At 40.0% G+C, this 21,663-nt stretch overlaps 2 protein-coding genes across 5 annotated transcripts in view; one reads left to right on the forward strand and one right to left on the reverse strand.

Annotated features, from left to right (window-relative positions):
* The window catches only part of tg (thyroglobulin), a 154,201-nt gene that overhangs the window by 85,501 nt on the left and 47,037 nt on the right, over window positions 1-21,663 (forward strand). The window contains 3 exon segments of the mRNA NM_001329557.1: window positions 60-153; window positions 717-879; window positions 2,647-2,840. Of these exon segments, the coding sequence (NP_001316486.1) occupies window positions 60-153; window positions 717-879; window positions 2,647-2,840 (451 nt within the window).
* The window catches only part of sla (Src like adaptor), an 87,551-nt gene continuing 74,385 nt past the window's right edge, over window positions 8,498-21,663 (reverse strand). For all 4 annotated transcript variants that reach the window (XM_031903953.1, XM_004915041.4, XM_004915040.4 and 1 more), the window contains 5 exons: window positions 16,137-16,223; window positions 13,023-13,126; window positions 12,185-12,316; window positions 11,084-11,222; window positions 8,498-9,411 (listed from right to left, as the gene is read on the reverse strand). In XM_031903953.1, coding sequence (XP_031759813.1) covers window positions 9,201-9,411; window positions 11,084-11,222; window positions 12,185-12,316; window positions 13,023-13,126; window positions 16,137-16,223 — 673 coding nt within the window. In that variant the 3' untranslated portion in view covers window positions 8,498-9,200. The remainder of the gene's footprint in view (window positions 9,412-11,083; window positions 11,223-12,184; window positions 12,317-13,022; window positions 13,127-16,136; window positions 16,224-21,663) is intronic.

Consider the following 21,663-nt stretch of genomic DNA (forward strand, 5'->3'; position numbering starts at 1 on the left):
TATATAGAATATGTTCTATATAGAATATAGTTGCTCATAGCTTCTGGTACGTATTTCAGGGCTAGCTGCTTGCAGCCTGGAGATGGGAAAGCTCAATACTCTTCTGTTGGGGAAGACTGCCTGTATCTCAATGTGTTCGTCCCACAACATGCCGTAAGTTATCATCTTTTAGCTCTCAGGCTTTCTTGGGTTTGGTGATTAAAATAATGATCATTTTTCTACAACTGGGAAACTCTACTGACAGCATGCTGATTGGAGGAGACTCTCCTCCAATCATAATGCTGTAGACATCTGTGCTACAGTTAATTGATAGGTTAACTCTCTAGGAAGATACATTGGCAGGGAATGTTTGAAGGTGGTAGATGCAAGGCCTCATCTACAAAAATAGGGCAATTCAGGAACAGTACAATGCATTTTGGGTTATGTAGTTCCTGCATGCTGTCTGTAAGCTGTGGGGAAGTTGTTACAATGTGTAACATCAGTGTTTTAGTCCCTCCTCCCCTGCCAGGATTTCAAATGATACAGAAAGAGTAGAACTGTTTTGCAGCTGGATTTCAGCATATAAAATGGTATTTATTCCTACTGTTTGAAGGAACAGATTACAGGGATAGGGATATTAGGGCTTTCTGTGTTGTGTGGGGCTCTTTAACACATTTTTATTCAGAAGCCAGAGTCCCCCTTTGACAACTAACTTGAATATTTTTTTCCCTTTTTAGGGCACGAATGCAGCTGTTCTTCTATATTTCCATAACAGCCCAAGCGATTATAGTGAAAAAGGACAAACCTTTATTGACGGTTCCTATCTGGCAGCTATAGGCAACATTGTGGTTGTAACTGCAGGTTACAGGGTTGGTGTATTTGGATTTCTGAGCAATACTGGTAAGTCATTCCTACGTCTAACTGATTTCCATTCTTTTCTGCCCTTTCAAATAAATCTTTTTATAGGTAAAAAGTTTTTAAAACCTTAGTTCACATAATCATATAACTCTCTTTGCCAGTTGCCTTTATGTTGTGCTGTTACTTGTTTCCGGCTTCTGTATGTTTTATTGTGTTTTTTGGTCATCTGTAGGGGGTATACTTCCCCTTGGTTTTAGCCAGGATCTGCCAGAGCTCGGCAGGGATTTTGGAAAAGGAATTCTTGGAAATCTAGTTTGTTCTAAATTTAGTTGCACCTTGTGTGGGAGAAGGGCTGTGAGTACCGAGGAGCAAAACTGGCCCATTTGTTTCGCTGAAAAATTAGCAAAACTTCACCACATGCATTATAGACAATAAACACACGGGTTCCACATCAGGCAAATGAATAATTTTAATTAAAAACATTCACTTTTTCATCAATAATAATAATATGTAATAATAAAACAGGACCTGTACTTGATCCCAACTAAAATATAATTACCCCTTATTGGGGGCAGAACAGTCCTATTGGGTTTATTTAATGGTTAAATGATTCCCTTTTCTCTGTAATAATAAAACAGTACCTGTACTTGATCCCAACTAAGATATAATTACCCCTTATTGGGGCAGAACAGCCCTATTGGGTTTATTCAATGGTTAAATGATTCCCTTTTCTCTGTAATAATAAAACAGTACCTGTACTTGATCCCAACTAAGATATAATTACCCCTTATTGGGGCAGAACAACCCTATTGGGTTTATTTCATGGTTAAATGATTCCCTTTTCTCTGTAATAATAAAACAGTACCTGTACTTGATCCCAACTAAGATATAATTACCCCTTATTGGGGGCAGAACAGTCCTATTGGGTTTATTTCATGGTTAAATGATTCCCTTTTCTCTGTAATAATAAAACAGTACCTGTACTTGATCCCAACTAAGATATAATTGCCCCTTATTGGGGGCAGAACAGCCCTATTGGGTTTATTTCATGGTTAAATGATTCCCTTTTCTCTGTAATAATAAAACAGTACCTGTACTTGATCCCAACTAAGATATAATTACCCCTTATTGGGGCAGAACAACCCTATTGGGTTTATTTCATGGTTAAATGATTCCCTTTTCTCTGTAATAATAAAACAGTACCTGTACTTGATCCCAACTAAGATATAATTACCCCTTATTGGGGGCAGAACAGCCCTTTGGAAATTTGGTCCAAACTAATTTGATGCCCTAGCGACTTATTTACCAGAGTGACTGAGATGAGAAACTTTGGAAAGGCAAAGCAAAGAACTCCATGGTGGTTTCAACATAACAAGTCTCTAACACTTGTGCCTATATACACATACCCTATGACTACGGTGTTGAACAAAAATGCCACCCAGAGGGTAGATGCCATTGACACGTGTGAAAAAGAAGTTCTACATTCTAAAGAGCAGAAACGGAAATTATTTCAATATTGTGTGTTTGTTCCTGTAGGCAGGAGTTAGCCTTTTATAGAATTGTACTGTTCTCTATAATCTCTATAAATAATCCTGCATGTCGCAGCAATTATCCAAGCATTGCACGCTAAAACATATTTTAAACCAAATAATTTTATTTTAGATATTTCCTTTTTTTTCTCTAACAAGCAATGTTCTATAGGAACTGTATGTGTTATCCTGTATAAAAAAAATGAAAAAGGGAACATCTGCTTGACTTAACTGTTATATTATTTTGATCAGTTTCCAAGAATTTGTGTTGAATCTGCAGGTGAAACAGCACCAAGTGGGAACTGGGGTCTGCTGGATCAAGTCGCTGCTTTGAAATGGGTCCAGGAGAACATTGCCTATTTTGGAGGAGACCCCACTTTGATATCCATCGCTGCAGACAGGGCTGGGGCTGACATTTCCAGCATCCATACGATAGTCCCTGAAGGAAAGCTCTTCCGAAGAGCACTGCTAATGGTAAGGAACCTTTCAATGTAGCCTCAGTCAGTAGATGTCAATGTAGACATTCACTAGATCAGCCTTGACCAACTAATTGCTATTACAAGAATAACGAGGTCAGTGGCGTGGTCGCCATTGATGACCCAAAGGTTGAGCAGTAAGGCCAAAATCAGCCAAACTCCCTAATCTTATGGGTGAATCTATGGACACCTTAACTTCATAGCCTTGTGTATGTTTCCCCTGATACTTTCTCACATTCCTTGCTCTATAGACTACCTCTGATATGGGAACACTGGACTAGATTGTCAGCCTTGACCAACCAATTGCTATGAACAAGAATAGCAAGATAGTTAGTGGCATGGTGACTGTAGATGACCCAAAGGTTGAACAGTAAGGCCAGACTGCCATATCATATTAATGAATCTATGGACACCTTAACTTCATAGCCTTGTATATGTTTTCCCTGATACTTTCTCACATTCTGTACTCTATAGACTACCTCTGATATGGGAACAGTGGACTAGATTGTCAGCCTTGAACAACCAATTGCTATGAACAAGAATAGCAAGATAGTTAGTGGCATGGTGACTGTAGATGACCCAAAGGTTGAACAGTAAGGCCAGACTGCCATATCATATGAGTGAATCTATGGACACCTTAACTTCATAGCCTTGTATATGTTTTCCCTGATACTTTCTCACATTCCGTACTCTATAGACTACCTCTGATATGGGAACAGTGGACTAGATTGTCAGCCTTGACCAACCAATTGCTATGAACAAGAATAGCAAAATAGTGCCATGGTGACCGTAGATGACCCAAAGATTGAGCAAAGACCAAAATCAGCCAAACTGTCCAATCATATGGGTGAATCTATGGACACCTTAACTTCATAGCCTTGTGTATGTTTCCCCTGACACTTTCTCACATTCCTTACTCTATAGACTCTGATATAGGGAACAGTGGATTAGATTTTCAGCCTGGATCAACCAATTGCTATCTAATATGATAACAAAATAGTCTGTGCCATTGTGCCCATAGATGAGCCAATGGTTCAGCAGTAAGACTGAAATCAGCCAAACTGCCCACTCATATCAAGCCTCCATACCTTTATAACCTTGTGCATGTCCCTAATGTTTTGCTCTATAGAATACATCTGATATGTTTTAGAGGGACTGCTTCAATGCTGGCCAATGTAGAGACTAACTATATTTATTTTACATTATTGGTGCATTCACTAACCATCATTAGGAATGATAATATTGACTTCATCTTCCTTATTGTTTCTATAAATCTTCAACAAATAATATATGATTATAAATAACTCTTGGCAGAAGATCCCCACCCTTCACAGTTCCTTATTAGGAACACATTTTTCTTGTAAAAAAAATGTTATTTTGACATTTTGTCTGGTGGTAAAATAATTAAAAGAACATGTTGGCCAACCAGTAGATCAGCATTTCAACAGAATATTTCAACTGGCAAAGCTGGGTTCTATTGTCCGTACTGTGTTATTGTCATCACAAAATTGGACCTTTGTCCTCAGCCGTACTTAGTAACGCAGCCGGGTAAGGAATAAATCTCTAGTACATAATCTTGGGATATGAACCAGGGAAGGGCAAAATGTGGGGTATAGTGCCCCCTATGGATACTACAATTTGTATTTTTCCTTTTGTTTTATACTTTGCCATTGAAGCCCATTCTTTGTAGGTTAATGTACCTGTGACGACTCCTATGTGATTAACTTGACTTCGTGATTATCTACTATATAGCGTTTTTGGGTTTACTTGGTATCAACTGCTTTTCTTAAAACAAAGAATGACTAAAGGTCCCCATACACCTTCAGTTCGCTCACTTGGCGATGTCGCCAAGCAAACGGATCTTCTCCCGATATCCCCCACCTACTGGTGGCCGATATCGGGAGAATCCATAACGACAGGTATAGGTAAAGTCGGTCGGGGACCGCATCAACGAGCCGATGCGGTCCCCGATCTGACTAGATTTTTTAACCTGCCCAATCGATATCTGGCCGATTTCAGGCCAGATATCGGTTGGGCAGGCCCCCGCCGTTAGTGCCCATACATGGGCCGATTAGCTGCCGAATCGGTCTAAGGGACCAATATCGGCAGCTATAATTGACCCATGTATGGGGACCTTTACCCCAGAGTTTAAAGCTTTACCCTTAACATACAATAAAAATAAAATCAAATAGTGGAAGCGCAACTATTGATTTCAAACTTGTAATCATATTTAATATACAAAGGTCAAAACAATAAATAATAATTTGTGAAAATGCCTCGTTTTATCATTGATGCAAAAATAGAAATGCTGTTCCAGAAGCAAGGATTTATAACAGGATACATTCTCCTATAGAATATCATCATTAAATATAACTAATATCATTTAATATATAACCCCATACTATGCAAATGTTCTATCCAATATGTAGAGAGGACACAATATGATATCGTTTTCATGTTTATTTTTGGAAAGTGAGGAAGGTGACTAAAGAGACAATTGGTCAGATTCAAATCAATGAGGAAACATTATTTCATGGTTTTATCACGTGGAAACGTTCAGTTTAAGTAGAAAAAGACATTTATAGTTATTTCCTATTGACTTCAACTGCATTTTCTTGTGAGGTAAGTTGTTCCTTATTGAATTTGCATCTAGTTCTATGGGAAAATCTGGAATTGAATTAGGAGATAGGCTTTTCTCATCCAATTGAATCAGGCCCAATATATGATGTGAAGGCAAGAGGATGGGCGGATAGGGTGGTATTTATCAAGAAGATGAGTAGGTACAGAGCCATTTGATTGTATGAACCTAAGGGTTGGTAACTACAGAACCACTATATGGTGTTTGAAAAATGGAATGGGTGGATGTATGGCCATGTATGGTTAGGTGAGAGGATAGCAAATGTAGACCCTCTTTATGGCATGTAAGAAAGAGGACAGCAAATGTAGACCCTCTTTATGGCGTGTAAGTAAGAAGATAACAAATGTAGACCCTCTATGGTGTGTAGGAAAGAGAATAGCAAATGTAGACCCTCTTTATGGCATGTAAGAAAGAGGACAGCAAATGTAGACCCTCTTTATGGCCTGTAAGTAAGAAGATTACAAATTTAGACCCTCTTTATGGCGTGTAAGAAAGAGGATAACAAATGTAGACCCTCTTAATGGCATGTAAGAAAGAGGACAGCAAATGTAGACCCTCTTTATGGCCTGTAAGTAAGAAGATTACAAATTTAGACCCTCTTTATGGCGTGTAAGAAAGAGGATAACAAATGTAGACCCTCTTTATGGCGTGTAAGAAAGAGGATAACAAATGTAGACCCTCTTTATTGCGTGTAAGAAAGAGGATAACAAATGTAGACCCTCTTTATTGCGTGTAAGAAAGAGGATAACAAATGTAGACCCTCTTTATGGCGTGTAAGAAAGAGGATAACAAATGTAGACCCTGTTTATGGCGTGTAAGAAAGAGGATAACAAATGTAGACCCTGTTTATGGCGTGTAAGAAAGAGGATAACAAATGTAGACCCTCTTTATGGCGTGTAAGAAAGAGGATAACAAATTTAGACCCTCTTTATGGCGTGTAAGAAAGAGGATAACAAATGTAGACCCTCTTTATGGCGTGTAAGAAAGAGGATAACAAATGTAGACCCTCTTTATGGCGTGTAAGAAAGAGGATAACAAATGTAGACCCTCTTTATGGCGTGTAAGAAAGAGGATAACAAATGTAGACCCTCTTTATGGCGTGTAAGAAAGAGGATAACAAATGTAGACCCTCTTTATGGCGTGTAAGAAAGAGGATAACAAATGTAGACCCTGTTTATGGCGTGTAAGAAAGAGGATAACAAATGTAGACCCTCTTTATGGCGTGTAAGAAAGAGGATAACAAATGTAGACCCTCTTTATGGCGTGTAAGAAAGAGGATAACAAATGTAGACCCTCTTTATGGCGTGTAAGAAAGAGGATAACAAGTGTAGACCCTCTTTATGGCGTGTAAGAAAGAGGATAACAAATGTAGACCCTGTTTATGGCATGTAAGAAAGAGGATAGCAAGTGTAGACCCTCTTTATGGCGTGTAAGAAAGAGGATAACAAATGTAGACCCTGTTTATTGCGTGTAAGAAAGAGGATAACAAATGTAGACCCTCTTTATTGTGTGTAAGAAAGAGGATAACAAATGTAGACCCTCTTTATGGCGTGTAAGAAAGAGGATAGCAAATGTAGACCCTCTTTATGGTGTGTAAGAAAGAGGATAGCAAATGTAGACCCTGTTTATGGCATGTAAGAAAGAGGATAACAAATGTAGACCCTCTTTATGGCGTGTAAGAAAGAGGATAACAAATGTAGACCCTCTTTATGGCGTGTAAGAAAGAGGATAACAAATGTAGACCCTCTTTATGGCATGTAAGAAAGAGGATAACAAATGTAGACCCTGTTTATGGCGTGTAAGAAAGAGGATAACAAATGTAGACCCTCTTTATGGCATGTAAGAAAGAGGATAACAAATGTAGACCCTGTTTATGGCGTGTAAGAAAGAGGATAACAAATGTAGACCCTCTTTATGGCGTGTAAGAAAGAGGATAACAAATGTAGACCCTCTTTATTGCGTGTAAGAAAGAGGATAACAAATGTAGACCCTCTTTATGGCGTGTAAGAAAGAGGATAACAAATGTAGACCCTGTTTATGGCGTGTAAGAAAGAGGATAACAAATGTAGACCCTCTTTATGGCGTGTAAGAAAGAGGATAACAAATGTAGACCCTCTTTATGGCGTGTAAGAAAGAGGATAACAAATGTAGACCCTGTTTATGGCGTGTAAGAAAGAGGATAACAAATGTAGACCCTCTTTATGGCGTGTAAGAAAGAGGATAACAAATGTAGACCCTGTTTATGGCGTGTAAGAAAGAGGATAACAAATGTAGACCCTGTTTATGGCGTGTAAGAAAGAGGATAGCAAGTGTAGACCCTCTTTATGGCGTGTAAGAAAGAGGATAACAAATGTAGACCCTGTTTATTGCGTGTAAGAAAGAGGATAACAAATGTAGACCCTGTTTATTGCGTGTAAGAAAGAGGATAACAAATGTAGACCCTCTTTATGGCGTGTAAGAAAGAGGATAGCAAATGTAGACCCTGTTTATGGCATGTAAGAAAGAGGATAACAAATGTAGACCCTCTTTATTGCGTGTAAGAAAGAGGATAACAAATGTAGACCCTCTTTATGGCGTGTAAGAAAGAGGATAACAAATGTAGACCCTCTTTATGGCGTGTAAGAAAGAGAATAGCAAATGTAGACCCTCTTTATGGCGTGTAAGAAAGAGGATAGCAAATGTAGACCCTGTTTATGGCATGTAAGAAAGAGGATAGCAAATGTAGACCCTCTTTATGGCGTGTAAGAAAGAGGATAGCAAATGTAGACCCTCTTTATGGCGTGTAAGAAAGAGGATAGCAAATGTAGACCCTCTTTATGGCGTGTAAGAAAGGGGATAGCAAATGTAGACCCTCTTTATGGCGTGTAAGAAAGAGGATAGCAAATGTAGACCCTCTTTATGGCGTGTAAGAAAGAGGATAGCAAATGTAGACCCTCTTTATGGCGTGTAAGAAAGAGGATAACAAATGTAGACCCTGTTTATGGCGTGTAAGAAAGAGGATAACAAATGTAGACCCTGTTTATTGCGTGTAAGAAAGAGGATAACAAATGTAGACCCTCTTTATTGCGTGTAAGAAAGAGGATAACAAATGTAGACCCTCTTTAAGTAAGAAGATTACAAATGTAGGCCCTCTATGGTGTGTAGGAAAGAGGATAACAAATGTAGACCCTCTTTATGGCGTGTAAGAAAGAGGATGGCAAATGTAGACCCTCTTTATGGCATGTAGGAAAGAGGACGGCAAATGTAGACCCTCTTTATGGCGTGTAAGTAAGAAGATTACAAATGTAGAACCTCTTGGGGCGTGTAGGAAAGAGGATAGCAAATGTAGACCCTCTTGGGGCGTGTAGGAAAGAGGATAGCAAATGTAGACCCTCTTGTGGCGTGTAAGAAAAGAATCTACCATTTAGAATGTGCCTGACTTACCTACAAACCGTGGTGCTGTTCAACTACGATTTTGAAGTGGGTTAGAAATCCTGTTCTATCATAAAACATTTGCTAAGTTCTACTTCAAGTGAGTAGTTTCAACATTGGGCAAGGCGGCATCTTAGCACTTATGTCCTTAACTTTTTCTTTCCCGTCCAGTGAGCCGTGGGCATATGTAACGCGTCCAAATGTGGGAAGCTTGTCCTCCATCATAATGCGTTTGGTTACATTGTGTGTCTATAGGCAGGCTCCACTGGGGGGTCGAGATTCTTTTTTTTCTTTTATTTCAAAAAGTTTTCATTCATAATCCCCATAGGACTTGAAACTGTTCCTGTTATTTACAGACGATACTTGACTCCGGCGGTTCTTTTTCTTCTGAGCATTGCTTGCTACCATAAAGCTGTCATCCCCAGCCATCGAGATGTAAGAGGCGATGCTTTGTCTGAGGCCGTAGCTGAGAAATGTGTCGTCTAGAGAGTTTTCTGGCTCCTCCATAGTCAGGGGAACCCTGGGGAAAAGCAAAAACATGACACTGCTTAATATGTTTCTGTTGTTTGGAGCAAAGATTTATTTGGAATAGTAATGAGTTCTTCATTGTTTTGGGCTATGATTGCTATCAATTCATTTTCCAAGAAAATGGTCCCAAAATGGAATTAGCTGCAACTCTCGGCAAAGCCCCCCCCACGAGGCTTTGTTCATCCGCCCTTGTAAGCTCTAGACATGCATGCCTGCAAGCAATGTTCCCTTGAGTTATTTCGCTTTTTGTTTGGAATTGCAGCAGCAAACTGGTTGCTAAGGTCCAATTAAACCCAGCAACCAGGCAGAGGCTTGAAAGAAAGACAATGAATACAATTGTAGCCTCACTGAGCAATAGTTTTTGGCTGCCGAGGTCAGTGACCCCCATTTGGAAGAAGAGGAAAGCTAATAACTCAAAAACTATATAAAAATGAAGACCAACTTGCTAAGAATAGACCATTCTATAACATAAGGCGAAGCAGTTATGGGGTCGAGACTTATGGAGTCATTTAGGAGCTTAATTTTTAGTTACTAAGAATAGCAAAGGTTAATGTTTTACAGGAGGCCATTAAAAGCCCCTATTAAAAGCCCCTATATAAAGTGTTATATAAACAGGGCTAACATTACATTTAGTTTTTCTATGAGGTGGAGCAATGCAGCCACCATGTTTTTTGTACTTTTTGAAAGTCACGTCCTCCTCTGAGCATTTTTGCAAGTATTTTTTTCTTGGACGCTCATCCAGAAACATTCTCCATTCAGGTTCCTCCTTATATACAATTCTCTCTTTCCTGCTTCTTTTATTTACAGATATAGGATCCCTTATACGGAAACCCATTATCCAGAAAGCTCCGAATTACCAAAAGCCCACCTCCCATAGACTCCATTTTTAATCAAATAATTCAGAATTTTAGAACGGATTTCCTTTTTCTCTGTAGTAATACATCAGTACCTTGAAACTGATCCAAGATATAATTACCCCTTATTGGGGGCAGAACAGCCCTATTGGGTTTATTTCATGGTTAAATGATTCCCTTTTCTCTGTAATAATAAAACAGTACCTGTACTTGATCCCAACTAAGATATAATTACCCCTTATTGGGGGCAGAACAGCCCTATTGGGTTTATTTAATGGTTAAATGATTCCCTTTTCTCTGTAATAATAAAACAGTACCTGTACTTGATCCCAACTAAGATATAATTACCCCTTATTGGGGGCAGAACAGCCCTATTGGGTTTATTTAATGGTTAAATGATTCCCTTTTCTCTGTAATAATAAAACAGTACCTGTACTTGATCCCAACTAAGATATAATTACCCCTTATTGGGGGCAGAACAGCCCTATTGGGTTTAATTAATGTTTTATTGATATTTTGTAGTAGACTTAAGGTATGGAGATTCAAATTACAGAAAGACCCCTTGTCCTTATCCCGAGCATTCTGGATAACGGGTCCTATACCTGTACAATGAAATATTTGTAGCTATGTAGATTCAGGAACCCAAGAGGCCAACATGGACCCTCACCTAAATGGCAGTTTGAGAAACTTTGAAGGCAAGTTTTCCATTCTCATCATCTATTTTTCAGCTCCTCTGAGCCATAAACCCGGCATTGGATGTGAGATTTAAAATTTGTCTCTCATTAAATGGTTTCCATGTCAAGGACTTACCGTTTTGTACTTCTCCAGTCGAATGGCCGCCGCCTCCTCACAACTGGAGGGACTTGATGATTCAGAGCATCAGTATAGTTTATGGACTGTTGGGTAAGGCAGGGACTTGTGAGGACACAGCATAGACCGTCTGCATATTCTGAATGCAAAAGATACAGGGATTTAATTATAGTAAATTAAAATCTATCTCAAGTATTTACTGTACATGTATGCAATAGCGGTTTTAGAGGAGGGCTGGGACATGTCAAAAACTCTTGGGGTCTTCTTGGCCAAAATATATATTTTGTGAAAGTACAATTACAGCTTGAAATAATTTTCTTCCACGGGTATCTACATTATGGAGTAGATGAAGTATATCATGTTTGCTTTACCCCATACCAATTGATCCTGTTGGCCATATATTAGATTAGAGTCCTTCAGGCTGAATGGCAGCTTATCTACCCATGTATGGGGACCCCTGACTGGCCTCCTTGAACAATATCTGGCTGACAATTGGGCAGGTGTTGATCAGGCAGGTTTTTACTTTCCTGTTGGATCGGGGACCTCATTGGTTCTTTCTCTAATGGCTTTTATATCTGTCGTTGCAATTCAACTGTTTGGCCAAACGATGGAAGTGTCCCTATATCGCCCATCTTAGGTGGGCATGTGGGGCGAAAGATCCATGTTTGTGAACCTCGCAAAATATGTGGATCTTGAAGCTGGCCATACACAAACTGATTCGGCAGCTTATCTGCCTGTGTATGGGGCCCCCTGATGGGCCTCCCTGATCCGTATCTGGCCAAAACCTGGACAGGTGTCGATCAGGCCGGTTTTATTTTCCCATCGGAACGGGGACAGCATTGGCTTGTGGATGTGGTCCTCAGTCCAATGTCCCCCCTGCCATTCTAATTCAATCGTTTGGCCCTAGGGCAGCGGTTCTCAACCTGTGGGTCGGGACCCCTTTGGGGGTTAAGAACCACTGCCCTAGGGCCTTAGGTGGGCATATCGGGAGAAGATCCACTCTTATGGCCACCTTAACATGTACTGCAATATTAGATTTTTTTAACTGAAAAAAAACCCCCACAATGTCTGATTATGATTTGGCATCTTGTTGGGACCTACCTGAATAGTGGTTAACAAGGTGCTCGAGGCACTGGAACGTCAGCCTCGGGGAGATGTAAAACCAGCTGTTTGGTAGACGGAAAATTCTGTAATGTTTCACATGTCTGTGTTTTACAGATAAAGAATAGGATCCTGCAAATATATACAGTAATAGAGAGAGAAAATATAATAGTTAATATCAGGTTTCACACAATGACATACACAAAACATCTTCAATATTTGCCCCTAATATCCTCGTGCTGATTCAACTGCCCTTACAGTGGGTGTATCTGCCCATATGGGCCTTTTGTGCTCCAAAAAAAACCATTATATTACTGCTATTGTATATGGACTGCACTCAGTACCTCCTTTAGGGCAGCCTGTACGTCTAGAGGTCCATTAGACTTTCTTTAGCAGTATGTGCCATTGGGTAATCCTAAATAGAAAACTGCCATTTTAAGTACTAAGGGCCGCCCCCTGGGATCATAGGAGTCACAGTGCACACAAACAAGCCAAGGCACACATACATGCTAGGCCCCATCAGCCAATGAATGGGCCTTGTGCTCCCACACTACTTCCTGTTACAGTTAGAGCTGCATCACTTCCTGTCAGCTGATCTCTGAGGGGGCACACAGCCCATCACTAAATGGCGGCTCAAGGGAAAGGATGTAAAAGGGCAATATTTACTGATATATATATTCCAGTTTGGGGAGATTCTTTAATAGGCCACTTAACATAATATAAACTGTCTGTTGGTTACGTATTCATTCTGGGGGTGTAGTTTCCCTTTATGTTTTCCATATTCTGTATTGCCCAATGCAGCCGTAACCGACTAAGACTGCACGTCTCCTTACTGTACCTTTTTCAGTTTCACTTTGTCTGATCATGAACGATCCATTCTTTGTGTCTGGCAGCTGCAAAAGCTCTTCGGATTTTTCTCTCCCGACTCCTTCAAACAGCCAGCTGTGAAACAATACAAGTAGCTTTAAGGTTTTATACCGAGATTTATTTGGCCATCACTTTAATCTGTTCAAAAAGTATAAATAAATCCCATTTGTATATGCTGAAATCCAGCTGCAAAACAGTTCTTCTCTTTCTGCATCATTTGAAATCCTGGCAGGGGAGGAGGGACTAAAACACTGATGTTACACATTGTAACAACTTCTACACAGCTTACAGACAGCATGCAGGAACTACCTAACCCACAATGCATTGCACTGGGATGTCATTTTCCTTATTGACATCACGTGTGCAGCAGGGAATTGTGGGATTGGGAGGAGGCAGGCTGAGGACAGGCGACTACCGTTGCATTTTATTTAAGTTTCAAAGTAGTCAGCCGGATCAGCAGGGGGCGGGGCTTAGGGAACAGTGGGGCGGGGCTTAGGGAACAGGGGGTGTGGCTTAGGGAACTGTTCCAAACCAGATTATTACATTAAATATCATGAAATGACTGCATATTTTTAAATTGCTGTATATTGCAAAGTTGCTTGAAATTACGTTTACTTTTCAAAAAGCGTTAATTGTGTTTGGGTGGAGTTCCCCTTTAAGACTAATACAGTGTAGAAGTAGTTACAGTGGGATAATATTTCATTATGCAGGTTGTTACTCAGACATATGAAGATTTACTCTGAGAGCCACATCATCACTCTCAGCCTCGGGAGGCAAATATTCTAAATATACAGTGTGTGCGTAAATGACGTCCAAGATGTTAAACATATTTAAGCTTTGACTGCCAAGCATTTCTATTTGATCCTTTGATTCACATTTGTTAAAGAAGAAAACGCGCATTACTTCTTTTCCATAGTCCTGGGAAAAGCCCAAATAGACTGGAAATGTATAAGGCAAGTGGCTCAATTAACAGATTTAGGACCTGTTAGTCTAATTGTGAAATTTACCCTTGAATGGTCTTTTTAATAAAAGACACTTAACTAATCAATGGGCATTTACGAACAATTCTAGGCCAAGACCATGAAGGCAAATGCCTGGTCTAGAATTGTGTGTTAATACACATAGATTAGTTTAGTGTCTTTATTTAATAGACTTGAAATGACTTGCCCAGAATGGTCCAACCAGATGTAGGGAATGAAGACACCAATAACACAGATGATATTGAATCATCACCTGTGAGTCCTTCCCGAAGGTATGGGCTCCGATGCTCATGTGTCCAAGGCTTTCGCCAGTGAACAGCATGTGCGGGCAGATCCGCCTTCGCCAAAGCTAGGGTGGGGACCACCAAGTCTTGGCCTAGGGTCAAGCCCAGAGGACTATGACACCTATCCAGGGTGCTCAAATCAAACACAAAAAGGGTGCTGAAGTGTACGGGTGCAATGCCATTAATTGCCTTGGTAAGGCTTTGGCTGGCAGCTGGGAGGAAAAAGCTTCCGCCTGCCAACCTAAAGGCCAGAGGACCAAGTGTTTCTCATTTCGATACTACACTTGATCTTAGGCAAAAGGCACCAACAATACAGATGGAAAGGGCACAGGTATACCTTCTCTTCTCTGTTGTGTATATCGGCAAGAACCCATGGAGTGGTTGAGTGGCTGCGATGGATCACTGCAATTATGGGCGACAAACTGCTTTCCACCGGCAATAATAGGAGTCGCCGGTGGAAAGCCCTTCACATCTCTTTGGTAATCCAAAGTCATGCAAAGTCTCCTCCTGCAGCAACTTCAGAGCTTCTCAACCTGTGGGTTGGGACCGCTTTGGGGGTCGAACGACCCTTTCACAGGGGTCGCCTAAGACCATCAGAAAACACACATTTCCGATGGTCTTAGGAATAATTGTATGGTTGGGGGTCACCACAACATGAGGAACTGTATTAAAGGGTTGTGGCATTAGGAAGGTTGAGAACCACTGCCCTAAATGGTTGGGCGAGATAATAACCAGCATTTACGTATGTAGTGTACTGCAGTTGACTTTATGTTCAGTAGCTAGGGAGGAGTCAGCTACTGAAGAACCAATTGCCAGGGTGCTACCGGTCATCCTTTCTGTTTATCCGTTCTTCAGTCACAGGATACTAGAAATGGTCACATGAGTCTCATGGATCCAAGTCATGAGTATACACTGTCTGTAGTCAATATGACCTTTTTTTGGTTTTGGTTTGTGCAACAGATTTGCCCTTTTTCAGTAACAAACAGTGGCTTATAATACATTCCCTGGTAATCGGAGTTCAATATTATTTAGGATCCCTAAAACAATGTGCTAATAATTTATACTTATACCTGGTAAAACATAATAAAATATTATTGCTGCTACATGAGGGAACATAAAATCGGAGTTTGGCTATAGCAGTATTGGTGGTCCCAATCTGTCCCATAGGCACCATTTTAATTGCTGCTGGCAAATGATCAGGAATTGTGTGGAATTCCAAACCCTTTTCCCTTTGACACTTAATGACAACTCAAGATACAAAAAGTGTGTAGCATTTAGCACAGGATTTATGGGAAGCATGATTTACTTTTATTTTGGGGAAGAACAAACCATCTTCTTATAGGAGAAGGAAAGTAATTTTGGCATGTTACTACCAATAGATTTGCCACATTAATGCCACCTAAAACCCTATATTTATTCTGCAGAAACCATTACCATACCTAAGTAAAGAGCCCTAGAAACTTTCTCTGTTTGCTTAAGATAGCAGCTGCCATTTTAAGTAGCTTCCTGCCTAGCCGTTATAGCTCAGATCACACATTCCTAAGGGAATGGGGAGGGAGTTCTTAGCATTCTTGTGGGAGGAGAGAGAGGAGAGAACTGCACAGACTCTGGCCCCGGTAATTAAGGATGTTTCTGAGAGAGGAAGTCAGATACCCTAAGAACATGTTTACAAAAAAAAGACAAGAAATCCTGTGTTTCTTTTGATAGAGGACTCAGTGCAGCGTTTCTGTGAGTGCTTATGGCTGTAAAATGGCAAAAATAATGGCAAAAAGTGATAATATGGATTGGGATGCCTGTGTAAATGCCAGGTAGGGGACTTACCCATGGTAGACCTTTGCCACACATTTGGCCGGAATGTAGTTTTCTCTGCCCGTTCTTAGTGACACGACTCTCCACCACCCACCTTCACTGTAAAGAAGCAAAGTTTAAACCATCAGTTCATTCATTCTCCATTACCCACGTAGTATTGTGCACAATTAGACATGTCACTTTTCTTAGGGGCCGAATAATCAGAATATGAGTTTAGCGCTTAATACATAAAACTCACCAGTGTTCTATTCATTCCTATGGGATTTTTAGAAGAGTATTTATCAATGGATGAAAGTTTGAAGTCCCTATTTAATATTTAATAAATACGCTCCTAAAAATCCCATTGGAATGAATAGAATGTGGGTTTTTATTAAAGAAGACATGTCATCCCAACATAAATAGCTGTATAATAAAGGTCCTTTAGTTATAAATGTATTTAAAAATCTGAGCTTTCAATCATATATTGCCTGCCTTGCCTCTATGCCTGCGGCATAGAGGCGGGGCAGGCAATATATGATTGACAGCTTAGTTTTTTAATTACAATTACTTTTACTTTCCATTCAGCACTTAATAGATATCACCTAGATTGCAAATGCATAAGATTTTGGGGTGATACAAAGTTTGCCTTAACAGTGTACACAAAATGGCGCCGGCCTGCTGGCTGTGACTGTAAATTCGAAGACTGAAGGGGAAAATAATTAAATAATTTATGTAGTGTAAGTAAAGTTTATTTTGCTCGACTAACATGATAGAAAAGGATTTGGAATTATTTCTTAGGGTGACAGTTTCCCTTTAAGCTCTAAGCTCACATTTTGATAAATCTGCCTTATACTGTTAAAGACCAGTTATAGCCAATTGTTTGATATGGGTTACTGCATTGGAACAATGGCTGCTGATACCAGGGATCCCCAACCTTTCTTACTCGTGAGCCACAGTCAAGCACCATAAAAGTTCATGGAGGAGCCAAATAAGGGCTGTGATTGGCTATTAGGGGCCTCTATGCACCCTATCAGCTTACAGGGGCTTTATTTGGTAGGAAATCTTGTTTTTATTCAACCAAAACTTGCCCCCAAGTCAGGAATTCAAAAATAACTCCCTGGTTTGGGGGCACTGAGAGCAACATCCAAGGGGTTGGGGAGCAACATGTTGCCCTGAGCCACTGGTTGGGGATCACTGCCTAAGACAAACAAAACTTTTGTGCTTGGCTTTAACGACAAACATTCATAATGCTCTTACTGCCTTATGTACAGAACTAGAGCTACTACTAACTAGTATCACTAGTATGTAGATAAGCTCACATATTCCATGAAAGCGATACCTTTCTTGCCAATGTCAATGAGTGATGCTTTCAGAATACTGAGGCCCCTTCTTCAGACGCCGGCAAGTTTATTTCTCAGTATTCATGATTGTTAATCTCTATGTTTAAATGACCTATTTTATTGTCTCTTTTGCCATGCACAAAAGCTTTCTCTGCAGTCATTTAAAGTATTATGCCACCAAAATAATAAGTATTTGTGCCCAGAAAGGTTGGGGGAGCCTATTTGCAAGGCATTTCTGGGGACCCTAGTTAGTAGCCTTTAAGTACAGGTATGGGATCCCTTATCCAGAAACCCTTTATTCAGAAAGTTCAGAATTACGGAAAGGCCATCTCCCATAGACTCCATTATAAGCAAATAATTTTAATTTCATAAAATGATAAAACAGTACCTGTACTTGATCCCAACTAAGATATAATTACCCCTTATTGGGGCAGAACAGCCCTATTGGGTTTATTTAATGGTTAAATGATTCTCTTTTCTCTGTAATAATAAAACAGTACCTGTACTTGATCCCAACTAAGATATAATTACCCCTTATTGGGGCAGAACAGCCCTATTGGGTTTATTTCATGGTTAAATGATTCCCTTTTCTCTGTAATAATAAAACAGTACCTGTACTTGATCCCAACTAAGATATAATTACCCCTTATTGGGGGCAGAACAGCCCTATTGGGTTTATTTCATGGTTAAATGATTCCCTTTTCTCTGTTATAATAAAACAGTACCTGTACTTGATCCCAACTAAGATATAATTACCCCTTATTGGGGCAGAACAGCCCTATTGGGTTTATTTAATGGTTAAATGATTCCCTTTTCTCTGTAATAATAAAACAGTACCTGTACTTGATCCCAACTAAGATATAATTACCCCTTATTGGGGGCAGAACAGCCCTATTGGGTTTATTTAATGGTTAAATGATTCCCTTTTCTCTGTTATAATAAAACAGTACCTGTACTTGATCCCAACTAAGATATAATTACCCCTTATTGGGGGCAGAACAGTCCTATTGGGTTTATTTAATGGTTAAATGATTCCCTTTTCTCTGTAATAATAAAACAGTACCTGTACTTGATCCCAACTAAGATATAATTACCCCTTATTGGGGGCAGAACAGCCCTATTGGGTTTATTTAATGGTTAAATGATTCCCTTTTCTCTGTAATAATAAAACAGTACCTGTACTTGATCCCAACTAAGATATAATTACCCCTTATTGGGGGCAGAACAGCCCTATTGGGTTTATTTAATGGTTAAATGATTCCCTTTTCTCTGTAATAATAAAACAGTACCTGTACTTGATCCCAACTAAGATATAATTACCCCTTATTGGGGGCAGAACAGCCCTATTGGGTTTATTTAATGGTTAAATGATTCCCTTTTCTCTGTAATAATAAAACAGTACCTGTACTTGATCCCAACTAAGATATAATTACCCCTTATTGGGGGCAGAACAGCCCTATTGGGTTTATTTAATGGTTAAATGATTCCCTTTTCTCTGTAATAATAAAACAGTACCTGTACTTGATCCCAACTAAGATATAATTACCCCTTATTGGGGGCAGAACAGCCCTATTGGGTTTATTTAATGGTTAAATTATTCCCTTTTCTCTGTAATAATAAAACAGTACCTGTACTTGTGAACCCTATCGTGACATATCATCCTCAGCAAACTAACAGGTCCTGTAAGTCCCATTTCATAGCTCTCATGTGCCTCCACATTAAGCCTTACTAGCCCTTCCGTTCTGGAGAATCAGTAAGGTGCGACTACCTTGCCCCACAGAGCATATCACGTTGAGTGGTGAAATTTGCATTAGAAATCTTGTTTTTCACTATACACAGCAAGAACAGGAAGGCATATTTTCCATTATCTGCTTCGCTTGCACTTTTAAATACAAGTAATGTCTCTTTCCTTGTAAGAAATATTATGCAACTAATTTCTGGCATCTAAACAGATACTGATTTTATAATGAAAAAATATATTTTTGTTAGAGGAAAGCGGTGTCGTTTCCGAGCACAAACAAGATGATACGACTCTCATGTTACATGGTGGGATTGTAGATTCACAATTGGGAGAAGATCAAGCATCAACCAGATGCAAAGAAGGATAAAGTACCCTTTATCTCAGGGATCCCCAAGCTTTTTTACTTGTAAGCCACACCATAGTTGTAAAAAGTGTTGGGGAGCCACACAACATAGTAACATAGTAACATAGTAAGTTGGGTTGAAAAAAGACATACGTCCATCAAGTTCAACCATAATGCCTATATATAACCTGCCTAACTGCTAGTTGATCCAGAGGAAGGCAAAAAACCCCATCTGAAGCCTCTCTAATTTGCCACAGAGGGGAAAAAATTCCTTCCTGACTCCAAGATGGCAATCGGACCAGTCCCTGGATCAACTAGTACTAAGAGCTATCTCCCATAACCCTGTTTTCCCTCACTTGCTAAGAATCCATCCAGCCCCTTCTTAAAGCTATATAATGTATCAGCCAGCACTACTGATTCGGGGAACAAAGCTCTTTGGGGGCCAAATACGGGTTGTGATTGGCTATTTGGTAGCCCCAATGTGACTGCTGGCCTGCAGGAGGCTCTGCTTGGGGTAAAACTGTGTCTCTGGGCTTCCAAAACTTGTCTCCAAGCCAGAAATGTAAATATGGCACCTACTTTGGTGCCACTGGGTGCAACATCAAGGGGGTTGGTGAGCAACATATTGCCCCCGAGCCACTGGTTGGGGATCACTGCTTTATCTGAAAGACTTGTTTATGAAACAGAGAGCTCCTTAAGCTCCATTGGTAGCCAAAGACGCTAGTCTGGGGGAAGGGGAAGGTTCTCCACTGGTAAAACTGTTGCCATTGAAATCAGTGGAAGCCATAGGAGGCAGTTGGATCACATTCAGTTATTTCTGTAAGAGATATTCACAATAGATAGATACAATAGATCCATGTTCAGAAGTGGAAGCAATATTATTTTCTTCTATGGATAATGCCACACATAGCATTGTTCCTGGCTGAATTGCCCTCAGTAAACTTCTATATATACGTAGGGACAGGTGGTTTCCATATATAGTTACATAAGGTTGAAAAAAGACCATCAAGTTCAACCCTTCCAAGTAAACCCAGCACACAACCTATACTCACCAATCTATACACTCACATACATAAACTATAAATACAACCACTAATACTAACTGTAGATATTAGTATCACAATAGCCTTGGGTATTCTGCTTGTTCAAGAACTCATCCAGGCCCCTCTTATAGGCATTAACAAAATCTGCCATTACCCCATCACTAGGAAGGGCATTCCCCATATGTGAATGTTGTTTTTAAAAAGTATGGTAATTACTAAGGTCATCTACTTATATGCAACTAATCTGTCAGTCATGATTAAGGGGAATTTTGGTAGCACCCAAGCAATTTCAGATGGAATAGACCAAAGATCAGGGTGGGGCTGTTATAACCAAAAACCCTTGCCAGAACCAAAATGGCTGCCAAATTAGATAAGGTCCCCATGTTTTCAATTAACATAAGGAGATTATCAAATGGACCAACACTCCAGTGCACCCCCATTGTATTGTCACCTTTGGTCAGGCCTCCCTTAACAAAAAAAAGCTATATATATATATATGATTGCTGAGTCAACTGTAGCACTGACTAATATTTCTGACTCATATTCCTCGAAGTATGACTCCATTGTAGCTGGTAAATCCATACGATCCCTTAGTTCTTTCGAAATCTGTTTATAGAGTTTATTTTTGGTGCTTTTTATTGAATGAACTCTATTTACCTATATTTCCTCTTTTTCTTTACTGTCAGAATGAATAAAGCAATCATCTTATTGGTTGCTATGGAATACCAAGCCTGGACAAAAATTGCATTTGTTATTATGTGTCCCTCGTGTCTTAAGTGTTTTTCAATGTGGCTAAAGGTCCCCATACACGGGCCCATTCTAGCTGCCGATATCGGTCCCTTAGGCCATTTCTGCAGCTTATTGGCCCGTGTATGGGCACTCCCGATGGGCCTGCCCGACCGATATTTGGCCTGAAATCGTCCAGATCTCAATTGGGCAGGTTAGAAAATCTAGTCGGATCGGGGACCGCATCGGCTCGTTGATGTGGTCCCCGGACCGACTTTTCCTATGCCCGTCATTATAATTCGATCGTTTGGCCCCAAATCGTTTGGCCAAACGATCGAATTATCCTGGATTCTCCCGATATTGCCCA

The sequence above is a fragment of the Xenopus tropicalis genome, chromosome 6, assembly GCF_000004195.4.
Source record: "Xenopus tropicalis strain Nigerian chromosome 6, UCB_Xtro_10.0, whole genome shotgun sequence".
NCBI lineage: Eukaryota > Metazoa > Chordata > Amphibia > Anura > Pipidae > Xenopus > Xenopus tropicalis.